This window comes from Chelonoidis abingdonii, chromosome 2 (genome assembly GCF_003597395.2).
Source record: "Chelonoidis abingdonii isolate Lonesome George chromosome 2, CheloAbing_2.0, whole genome shotgun sequence".
In the NCBI taxonomy this organism is placed as follows: domain Eukaryota; kingdom Metazoa; phylum Chordata; order Testudines; family Testudinidae; genus Chelonoidis; species Chelonoidis abingdonii.
The window spans coordinates 42,944,093-42,956,371 of record NC_133770.1 but is presented as its reverse complement, the minus strand read 5'-3'; the positions used below and the strand labels follow the sequence as shown (position 1 = coordinate 42,956,371).

Below are 12,279 nucleotides of genomic sequence, written 5' to 3'. Positions count from 1 at the left end.
TTGATCTGATGATACTGGCAGCAGTAAATAATTTGAATTTTCAATTGAAAACTGCAAAATGTCAGTTGATCTCTCCGATCAATAGTGAGGTATTTCTATAGACAACTTGTTGAAGTACTGTAGGATCCTGATCTGAAGCTTACTGAAGTCAGTGGGATTCCTTCTGTAACTTAATTGGGCTTAGAATTGGGACCCATGTTCTAAAACATAATAGTTTTTGTTTATATAAACTACACTTATACCTATTTATATACTGTTCTCTTCATGTAAAATATACTAGAAAAGGTGGATCCTTATTTAGTACTTATTGGACTGGTATATTTTCCTTGAATCCTGACGAAGGATTTGCGTGGAGTGATGGCTCTCCGGTGAGTAATTTAATTTTTAACAACGTTTCTGAGTTCAGGATGTCTTTTTTCTCTGTTCTTATCTCAGCCTATTCCTGTCCTCCTCCTCCTTTCATAGGCCCTAATCCTGCCAGCACTTACACACTTCACTTTACTACTCTGAGTATCTCATTGAAACCAATGTCACATTTGAACATTGTTACTTTGAAATCCATGGGCTACTCATGGTAGTAAAGTTAAGCATGCATGTGTTTTTAGGATTGGGGCCCCAGGCCATCCGCCTCAGCTCCCAGTCTTTCCTGAAGAAATGCTTCTGTTACTAATCATGACTCCAACTACAGACTTCAGTTAGTCAGTTGCCTTGTTCATGTCAAAGCATATAGAGCATATTATGCTTTCTAAGGGAAACCAAAGATCTCCAGTCATTGCTTCTGAAAGCCAAAGCATGTACTAGAGGTTTCCAATCCCACTAGCATTAGCCTTGAATCCTGGGAACAGTAGATGTCTAATACTTATATGCTTGCTTGTTGTTGTGACCAACATCATGTTATTTAACATTTATTACAAAATTTGCAGTCATCTCCCTCTCCCACCACTACTTTCCCAGGATATTACAGATATCACTACTGATTACAGACCCAAACCAAGAAAAAAATAAGTGGATCATGTCCTAAAAGACAGGGTTCGTTTGCCTGCAAAAGGGCTCAAATTCCAGAGCTGTGAGCCCTTCACTAATAGCACCCTTCTACTAACCCCCAGGAGTTCAGCCATAGAGAAAGGCAGCAAGAGAACTGCAGTGAAATGTGGGTGTTACAGTGGAACAGACTGAGGAGTGAGGTCTCTGAGATAGTCATGTCCAAAAGGATTCAGGGCTTTATAAAGAGTTGTATACAAGAAAAGGTGTTAAAATGAAACGATTTAGGTTGCAAGGTCAAGCATTTGAAAGTAAGGAAACGCCAGATTCACAGGTTTCAGAGTAGCAGCCATGTTAGTCTTTATCCGCAAAAAGAACAGGAGTACTTGTGGCACCCTAGAGACCACAGTTGCCCACACAACCGTAAGTCTTTACCTTTGTGCTCCTTTCCATCCTATGCCCTGAATGAGAGAGGGTTCCTGTGGAAAACATGAATATTTAATCATTCCTCATTTTCCAGTGTTTGACTTTAACTTGCAATGCTTGTACCTTTCTTTTAAGATTCTTTGAGTGTGTTTAATTTCCAAAGGAAAAAACAATTCTATTACATGCAACTCTAACAACCTTACCCCATCATGCATCAGCTGATTATATATCATCCACAGGGATTGAACCCTGAACCTTCTGCATTGTAGCACAATGCTCAGTCCCAACAAAGGAAGGTGTGAGTCAGGGTGAATGCTTCTGAGATTGTTAACTTCAAGTGACAATTGCCTGAGCAGGGGCCTAGTCCCTGCTTGTTTTGGAGATGCAGGTAACTTGTCCTCACAAAGGAGATTTTAACAATTCCCATCACTTGTGGATCTAGGCAGACACTCTGCTGCTACTCTTGTAGGCAAAACACAGAAAGTGCAAATCAAGAGGAGGGGAGGTAAACATGGCTTTAAGCCCTCTCTGTGCCCCCAGATGCCAGCTGTGGGGTGCTCTAATCTACAGCAGCCTTACCGGGCTGCCTACAGGCTGTTCTGCAGCTTGTAGAATCCCAGTATATCAATCAGTGCTGTGAAGAGTTCTCTGTGCTGGGGTTTGCAAGGGAGGCAGCATTGGGCAGCCTTGTACAGCAATGTACAAGGACAGAAGCAGGGGAAGACTCTCTACCAGTGTCTGCTTAATAGCCATGAGGGAGACAGCTCTATCATGCAGGTAGTCAAGTGAAGTTTATCCAGCACATACAGAAACACCAGCAGTGAGGCTAGATGAAACTCGCAGCCAGAGAAGCAAGTGCACTTGTCTGTTCCTACCCTGACATTGTGTCCTCAGACTGCAGACAGGAGGGAAAGCTCTTCACAGCAAGAAATGCTTCATCTTATTCCCACTGAAGATAGTCTCAATCCACCAGTGGCTCACTACGCTATGCCTGAAACTACGCTCATCCTCATAAGTGTTGAGCACATTGTTTCCACTACACTCCCGCTTTCCCACTCCCATTGAATGAGACTAAATCTGTAAAACAAGCCCAGGTCACTCTTGCATGATAATGCAGAAAACAAACACTGTCCCTCTTTAAGGCAAAAATAGTAACTAAGCTGTTTTCTACAATAGGTAAGGTACACAGACTGGGGAGAAAGATCAAGAAATCGGGAAGGAGACAAAGATTGTGGAGTGATCAGAGGATACAGTTTTGCCTTACATTGGGAGCATGCATCTTGCGAAATGCTGCATGACTGGATTTGTCAGATAAAAAAAGGTAGGATTCCTTCCCCTATAAATAAGAAAACTAAACAGATTATTTTTTTTAAAAAAAAGTCCCTTTGGTGGGCTAATTACAAATTAAAGAGGTGAGATTTTGAAAACTATACTTCACTTAAGGTTACCTGCAAAAAGAGAACTAAGTAGTACAACATGTATAAGGCCAGATTTTCAGAGTTAGGAATATGCAGTTGAACATGCATATGTGCCTGTGCTTAAATAAGGCATGTAAATAACTGGTGTGTTTATGTCCTAGAGAGAGCAAATTCAATATGTGGTTGGTTAATGTTCTTTATAGGTTCATACCGTAAAAGTTAACATTGTTAATAATTATGGTGTGTTCTGTGAAACATTTGTTTTTATACTTGTATAAGTCTCCCTAACAAAGGACGGATTTCAGAAATAATCATAGATTGAGTATCCTCTTTCCTCTGTGTGTGAATATTTGTACTGAATGGCACTGGAAGCAACTGAAAACAATTGTGGATTAGATCAGAGAGTTCGGACTAATCTGTTTAGATGAGATAATATCTCTGGAACCTTATGTGCTTTTCTAACTGAAATCAAGCTTGTTTCTTTTGTTTGGTAACACAGCTGTGTCTAGTAACATTGATGAAAATATCTGGAAATACTTTGTAGTAGTTTTTAATTTTTAATTATTTTTTCTGGTACAATATATAAATAATTATGACTTGTATACTTATACACATTACCTGAAAAATCCACACTTATACATTTTTGAAATTCAATGTTTGAGTAGTGTTTTACAAAAGGGCATGAGGGGAGGAAAATAAATTGGCTTCCTTAATTTAAATGTAGAAGGCCAAATTCTCCTCTCAGTTGTATAAGGACAACCTCTTTTGGTTGAAGGGTGTTACTCTAATATAACAAAAGTTTTTTTTTTTTTTGTTTTTGGGGGGGGGAGGGGCTTAAGCTTCACATAGTTAAATTGTTATCAAACTAGAACTTTTCAAAAATTTTAATGCAGAAGTTGAAGCCATGCAAAATTAGCCGGATTTCAGTTCAAACTCAGATCAGAGCAGCAGGTTTGTGTTTGATTTTCCGGGCTTCATAATCTTTTTGCCAATGTTTGATTTCTTCTCTATCTGCAACATGTTGAATCTTTAGAAGTTGTCTCATTGGGTCATTTTAGATAAGTCTGGCAAGAAAGCTGTTTAGCTGAGGAGCCTAGGGAGCAGGTGGATGCTTGGACAGCTTAGGGAACCAGAGAGGCACCTGTTTGCCAGACAGGTAAAGCAGCCCAAGGAGCTGGGTAGCTGGGAAACAAGGAAGCCTCAGAGGTCAAGGAGCCAGGTGGCCAGGAGAATCAGGGAGCCCTCATGTCCACCAAGTGGGCAGCCCTGGAAGCTAGCCAGCTGGGGAGAGGGCACCCAGGGACTAGCTAGCTGGGGGTTCCAAGCAGACTGGGGAGCCCAGCAAGCACTCAGACCAGGATCCAGCAAACCAAGCAGCCAGCCACCCAGGCAAGCTGCCTAAGTACTGGACAGGGAGCGTGGGAGCCACACAGCCCAGTAGCCTGCTAGCAGAGGGAGCCCAGCAAGCCAGGCAGCTTTGGGAGCCAGCTTGATTGGCAGGAAATCCAGTAGCCTTACCTGGTTTCCACCTAAAGTAACTGCTGGTGGAACAAACACATTCCCACAGGAATCAGCATTATTGCTATCACTGCTGGATGAGCACATGACAGTAAATACTCTTAACTCCCTTCCATTCTTGAGTAAGAAATCAAGTGCTCCTCAGAAAAGCAATGGCCAAAAGCCACGGGTATCTTGTTCCATCAGAACCGATCAATCAAAATAAATGGCTGATGATCCATACATTCACACTTCCTCTCATCTTAACAACATTCAGGCATTTTGACACTGGAGTAAATTTAAAGAAAAATTTATCTAAGATTGTGGTGAATGGGTTGCTCTGGGTGTGAGATCCATTTTCTGCTGCAGCTGATAGAATTTAAACATAACTATTGAATGTACCTACCATGATATTTTTCTGACTGAAAAACATTAACATTGTAACAGCGTCTAAAACATCTTAATTAACACTGCATTTCTTTGCATTAAATCACTGTGTAAAATAAATTTTCCTTGAAGAATATGTATGGCATACATTACACATTCAGATTTTCTCTTGTTCTGCAGGAGTATCATTAAAATCAGAACCAATTAGCAAGTATGGTAAGCTTTTTTTTTTTTTAATTTTTTTTTTGGGGAGGGGATATTAACTCTTAATAAAACTTCTATTGTAGAATAAATGTTTTGTGCTATAGATGTAGAATTTATGGATACATTATTTACTTTCCAGAATATCAGACCACTAAAGATGGATGGATTATATATGAAGACAAACAGTATTTTTTCAGCAAAAATGAGGTGCCAATGGAAAAAGCCCGAGAGTTCTGCCAAAAGAATTTCGCAGATCTTGCTGTAATTGAGAGTGAAAGTGAAAGAAAGTTTCTATGGAAAACTGTAAGAAAAAATATTTATTTCAGAAATAAATAATGTGACGTACTGGGAAATAGATACTTTTGATATTATGTTTCTGAACTTTTGGAAAACACAAATTGAGACATGTTTTATTGAGAGGAATGGAGCTGTGATTTTTGTGTGTTGTGACAAAGTTCCTCCTCTACCTTGGTGGGTCCTGCGCTTATTGGCGGATTTGTTCACCTCAGTGATCTTCCCCTCTTGTGGAACCCACAGTCTGGGTCAGCTCCTCCTGTGTCTGATCAGGAGTTGGGAGGTTTTGGGGGGAACCCGGGCCGGCCCTCTACTCCGGGTTCCAGCCCAGGGCCCTGTGGATCGCAGCTGTCTATAGTGCCTCCTGTAACAGCTGCATGACAGCTACAACTCCCTGGGCTACTTCCCCATGGCCTCCTCCAAACACCTTCTTTATCCTCACCACAGGACCTTCCTCCTGGTGTCTGATAATGCTTGTCCTCCTCAATCCTCCAGCAGTACACTCTCTCACTCTCAGCTCCTTGCCTTCTTGCTCCCAGCTCCTCACACACGCTCCTTCTCCTCTGGCTCCTCCTTGCCTGACTGGAGTGAGCTCCTTTTTAAAGCCAGGTGCCCTGATTAGCCTGCCTTGATTGGCTGCAGGTGTTCTAATTAAAGTAGCTCTCTCTACTGCCTTCTAGAAAGATCTTAATTGGCTCCAGGTGCCTTGATTAACCTGGAGCAACTGCCATTTGGTTACCAGGGTACTAGGGATTTGTTTAGCCTGGGGCTAACATACCTGTTTCTCAGTATTTTACTGTAGCCATCTGGCCTTGCCCCATCACAGTGTGTTTGTTTGTTTTGATGAAATTTGCCTGCTGTTGAATTTATGAAACGTCCTCCAAAATATACCTAGTTACTTGTGAAATTGTTCACATTTGAGAAAAATGTCAACCAGGTGTGTTTGCTTCTCTATCAAGGGCCCTTGAGCCAGTCTTACCTACTGGAAGAAGCATAAGGCTGTGGATTCCTGGAGCTCCTGAGTTCTCTGTATGTGACTAGCCTTAGTAGTAATTTACACAAATATGATACTGGATAAACATAATTTCTGTCTCACAACATCCTGAATAAATGGATAAATATCACTGTCCCTGTTTTAGAGATGTGGAAATTGAGGATTGGAAGTTGTTACACAATTATGCAGTATTTAGGGACTTAATTAAAAGTGGTGCTGACTGTCTGCAGTTCCTAATGAGCTCAGACTTCAGTATGAGTTGTGGGTGCCCAAGACCTCTGAAAAGCAGACCACTTTTACTGAGATACCTAACTATAGATTTTTAGGCTTTGATTCAGGAAAATATTTAAACATGTGATTAAATCCACCTCTATTTATAATAGCATTTAAGTACATGCTTACCTTTAAGTTCCTGATTAAATCCCATCGATTTCAATTATTGTCTTCTCTTCAGACTGTACAGTACCCACCTAATCAATTGAAAGAGAATGGCTGCTTGTTTTGCCTGAGACTTCTTTGTGACATATAAAGGAATTATTTAATTAAAATGGCATCTTTTTATTTTAGGGTATCTCTCCGCATGAGACCAGATCATATTTCATTGGTTTAACAGTGAGTCTTGATAAAAAGTTTAAGTAAGTAAATATGAACATCTAGGCTTCTAACATGTAGCAAAAAAAATGTATTTTGGTCATCAAAAGTGAAGAGTCTATAAATGCTACCATTTTCAAGAGCTGATGATAACTCTTAGTTATAGTTAGTTGTGGACTAATCTTAGCAGAAGAGTGGCCATAAGTGGCTGAATAAGTGGAAAGTGCTATGGTAATCAGTTCCTTTCTGATTATATCTCCCTTAGAATAGCTATCATCTCTCCAGCTGTTCAGAATCCTGTATATCACTGATAGACCCTGGCCATTGGCAGGCAGGATCAAACCCGGTACCTCTGAAGCTTAGGGCTTGTCTACACTACCACACAGGATCGATCGAAGATACACAACTTCAGCTAAGTGAATAGCGTAGCTGAAGTCAATGTACTTAGATCTACGTACCGCAGTGTCTTCACTGCGATAAGTCGACAGCTGATGCTCTCCCATCGACTCCGCTTATGCCCCTCATTCTGGTGGAGTATCAGAGTCGATGGGAGAGCGCTCAGCGGTCGATTTATCGCGTCTATACTAGGTTCCCTACTAGACACGATAAATCAATCCCCGCTGGATCAGTCGCTGCCTGCCGATCTGACACGTAGTGTAGACAAGCCCTTAGTGTATGAGCATCTACTGCATGATCTAAAATCCACAGATCTCTTAGCTAAGGCTGTAGCAGACTCATCAATCTCCCAGGGCTGCCCAGAGGTGGGGTTAGTGGGGCAATTTGCCCCCCATGAGAGTTTTTCGGGGCCCCTGGAGCGGGGTCCTTCACTCGCGCTGAGGACCCCGGAAAACTCTTGCGGGTCTCAGGCCCCCGGAGCTTCTTCCGTTCTGGGTCTGCAGCAGCAGAGGGTCCTTCCACATCCTCCCTAGGCAATTTATTCCAGTGCTTAACCACCCTTACAGTTAGGAAATTTTTCCTAATGTCTAACCTAAACCACCCTTGCTGAAATTTAAGCCTATTGCTTCTTGTCCTATCCTCAGAGGTTAAGAACAGTTTTTCTCCCTCCTCCTTGTAACAACCTTTTATGTACTTGAAAACTGTTATCATGTCCCCTCTCAGCCTTATCTTCTCCAGACTAAACAAATTCAATTTTTTCAATCTTCCGTCATAGGTCATGTTTTCTAGACCTTCAATAATTTTTTGTTGCTCTTCTCTGGACTTTCTCCAATTTGTCCACATCTTTCCTGAATGTGGCACCCGGAACTGGACACAATACTCCCATTGGGGCCTAATCAGCACAGAGTAGAACGGAAGAATGAATTCTATGTCTTGCTTACAATACTCCTGCTAATACATCCCAGAATGATGTTTGGTTTTTTTTGCAAGTGTTGCACTGTTGGCTCATATTTAGCTTGTGGTCTACTATGACCCCCAAATCCCTTTCCGCAGTGCTCCTTCCTAGGCAGTCATTTCCCATTTTATATGTGTGCAGCTGATTGTTCCTTTCTAGGTGCAGTACTTTGCATTTGTCCTTATTGAATTTCATCTTATTTACTTCAGACCATTTCTCCAGTTTGATCAGATCCTTTCGAATTTTAATTCTATCCTCCAAAGCATTCACAACCCCTCCCAGCTTGGTATAATCTGCAAACTAAAAAGTGTACTCTCTCTGCCATTTTCTAAATCACTGATGAAGATATTGAACAGAATCGGACCCAGAACCGATCCCTGCAGGAACCCACTCGTTATGCCCTTTGAGCATGATTGTGAACCAGTGATAACTAGTCTCTGGGAACAATTTTCCAACCAGTTATGCACCCATCTTATAGTAGCTCCATCTAGGTTGTATTTCCCTAGTTTGTTTGAGAAGGTCATGTGAGACAGTATCAAAAGCCCTACTAAAGTCAAGATATACCGCATCTACGCTTCCCCCCTATCCACAAGTCTTGTTCCCTTGTCAAAGAAAGCTATCAGGTTGGTTTGATACAATTTGTTCCTGACAAATCCATGCAGACTGTTACTTATCACCTCATTATCTTCTAGACTTTTGCAAATTAATTTCTTAATTATTTGCTCCATTATCTTTTCAGGTACAGAAGTTAAGCTGACTGGTCTGTAATTTCCCGGGTTGTCCTTATTTCCCTTATTATAGATGGGCACTATATTTGCCCTTCAACTGACTTCCATGTCTGTCTGGAATCCAGTGCAACCAGAATCTTTGAAGCCCTGAGGGTTTCATGTGCTCTTCTCCTGCTGTGTATATATAGAGAGACTTTTCCCCATGCCCAACCTTTTGTTTGGCACAATTTTACATAGAAGGGATGATTTTCAGGTGCTAATGACTGATTTATCACTTAGAAAATTATTCAGAATCAGATGCTGATTTTTCTAATTTCAGTTGACTTATTTTGGGAGTAGTTCACCTCCCACTAAAAGAGGGAATGAGTGTGGAGCACCTTAGGCTGGTGCAGCTTAGGGACTGCAGTAGGAGGATGTAAACTGAGAGAGTTTCTACAAGTCTGTATGCAGGAGCAAAGACTGAAGAGTGGTAACCTATTGAGATATTTATCTTCTGAGACTAACAATTACAGATAAGTAGCTCATCTCATTTTTGCTTATGTGAAATCAATAGCAATTCACAGCTGGAGAAACAGAATAGATTTATAAAAATATGTCATATCTGTTTAAGTAATTGCCATACTTAATATTCATTATTTGTATTAGAACTGGTTGAACACTGTTTCCAAATTTATTTAATGACTTCTATCAATCAATGGAAAATTATTTTTTATTGTTTTTTTCAATATTTGTTTTACATAATTTATCTCAACAAAGGAATAATCAAAGTAAAAGGAATAAAAATTTCTGACCTGATGCTCATGGTTTTAGCCATGTAACTCCCATGTTTGCTAATGGACATCATGCACCTAAAACTGTACATAGAAATTGTGAATATACCTTTTTGGATTCTTGCCAAATGATTTTTTGTAATGTGTTGATGTGCCTCTTTCTAAAAGTGATTTGATTAATGATTACTGTTACATCCTTTCTCTCTTAGCTGGATGGATGGAACCCCAGTGAATTATGTAGCCTGGGCTCCCAATGAACCCAATTTTGCAAATAACGATGAAAATTGTGTGATCATGATATCAGCTTTTGGTAAGTGACAGGACTAGGTTTTTAGATTTTATTTTTTGTGTGTACAGAACTAAGATTTCTCTTTCTGTGTTGTTTCTAGCTTGCTGCCACATCATGTAGTCTGTTGGATCTAGTCTTTTAAAGGGCTTATCAACACTTCTCCAGAAAGAGGCTAGTGCTGGAAAAGTGGGATGGGCCTGTTGAAAAGCTGCCATACAGCACAATTCATTCCTAAGCACTTTACAAATGATATACAAAAAGTCACCACTAAATGCAGGAGTCTGTGGGACTGAAGGTAAAAACCATCCAGTATGTGCAGAAGGGAGGAGCATACGTTTACATAATAAGGAAAAACCTCTTATCTTATAAATTCTCTATAACTTTCACACAGAACAAAGAAAGTTTCAGAACTAAATTTTCCTCTCAGTTACATCAGTGTAACCCAGCTGAAGTGAGATGAGAATCAGGCCCTCTGTTTTTTAGATGCTGTCTGAAACCCCACAGCACTCAATCTAGAATGAAGAAACTAGAAAACCCTGACTTGCCTTGAATCTTTGGCTCCAGAGAGACTTAAATATTTCAAAGCAGTTGGTTAAAATGCTAAACCATCTCCTAAAGGAGGTGCTAAAAGTTCCATCTCTCATGTATATTTTCTTTCTTTAAAAAAAAAATCTATTTCAATCTGTTTGTGCCATGGAAAATTCTTCTGCCAAATATCCAGCTATTACTTCTCAACCTGTATCCCTGGAAATTCTCCTATTCAAGCTCCATGTGAAAGAAAGTGGAATTAAGAGTAATTAATATAAACAGTTTGTTGTTTTGAGCCACTTCCTTTTTTTTTTTTCCTTTTTTTTAATCTCCGTTTCTTGTTCATTTTTAATTGCCTTGTCACAAGGTACTGGTCAAGTAACTAACTGTACGGAACAGCTCCTGTCAATAAATACCTATTTTTTGTGAACAATACATAGATTTGTACATTTTCCAAGCAGCTTAGCTGACAAATCGTTTTTAAGATGTGTATATTCTACTCTTACAGAATATAAATGCTATTTTTAAACAAAATAGGAAGTGTCCAATTATCATTCCATTTATTAATATTATGCATTCATCTACTTACTATAGTTAATTTTTTTCAGGTTTGTGGAATGATATAAATTGTGGCTATCCAAGTGGTTTTATCTGTGAAAGGCACAACAGTACCATTAACTCAACATTTGCTCCTGCACCTCTAGGAGGCTGTCCAGAAACTTGGCTTTTGTTTAACAATAAGGTATGTTACAATTTACTGAAGATATTTGTTATGTGGCAGAGTAGGTGAACAAAGGACATATTTTTATGGTTAGAATAATACGTTGGACAGTGATTATCCAAGTCTGCGTGCTGTTTGGCAGGCTGGGCCATTTGGGAGATATTATACCATTTTAAACCTCCAAAGCATTGAATCTGTAGGTTGAACTACTTAAGACAGAAGTACACTTTGCAGTTCTTTGCAGATATAACTTACACTTTCTTTCCCCCCACCCTGTAATTTTTGTCCCATTTTAGGGACTGAAGTCATCAGTGGTCAACCTGAAAAGACAATATAAAACAGTCCTCTTTGCCAGGATAAATTAGAAAGAACACTTTGAACAATAAATATGTAATCTTCATAAAGTTTCCCAGATGCTTGGATTCAGAATGAAAGAGTAAAAATGCTAAGGTTTTGGTATTGGGTTATGTATAACATTGGCTTGAAATTTATCTTTGATGTACCAGGTGATTTACATAGATTCCTGGAATAGTATCCTTAGCCTCTGTTTGCCAGAAGCTGGGAATAGGTGACAGGGGATGGATCGCTTGATTATTACCTGTTTTGTTCATTCCCTCTGGGGCACCTGGCACGGGCCACTGTTGGAAGACAGGATGCTGGGCTAGATGAACCTTTGCTCTGACCCAGTATAGCTGTTCTAATGTTCTTATGTTCTGTTTTCTTTCCACTGAAATGCAGTTGCTACTGCTACTTTACAAACACTGTATTAGTCTTGTATTCTGAACGTGCTAGGTGACAAAATCTAACTGTGAAATTTCAGGCAGTTCAGAAGCATGAATGATCAGTAGAAAGAATTACTAGTGGCAGCATGAGAAACATTTCAGATCAGTGTATGCAGCTGTATGACCATAACCAATAAGAAGTTATATTTCTCTAGCTGTAAATTCTCTAACAATAAGGATATCACATAAGCACTGTGGGAAGAATTTATTAGTAAATAATAAAACTGAAAGTCTGTCTATACTGTATACCAAGAAATGCATGCCCTTCTTCACCCTCCCCCCAAAAAAATACAGGAGAAAGAGCATCATGTCATTGCA

At 39.9% G+C, this 12,279-nt stretch overlaps 1 protein-coding gene across 1 annotated transcript in view; it reads left to right on the top strand.

Annotated features, from left to right (window-relative positions):
• Nucleotides 1-12,279, top strand: part of LOC116826251 (macrophage mannose receptor 1-like) — a 58,921-nt gene that overhangs the window by 26,908 nt on the left and 19,734 nt on the right. The window contains 7 exon segments of the mRNA XM_075061942.1: nt 281-368; nt 2,584-2,728; nt 4,890-4,925; nt 5,053-5,255; nt 6,787-6,836; nt 9,851-9,951; nt 11,067-11,200. Coding sequence (XP_074918043.1) covers nt 281-368; nt 2,584-2,728; nt 4,890-4,925; nt 5,053-5,255; nt 6,787-6,836; nt 9,851-9,951; nt 11,067-11,200 — 757 coding nt within the window.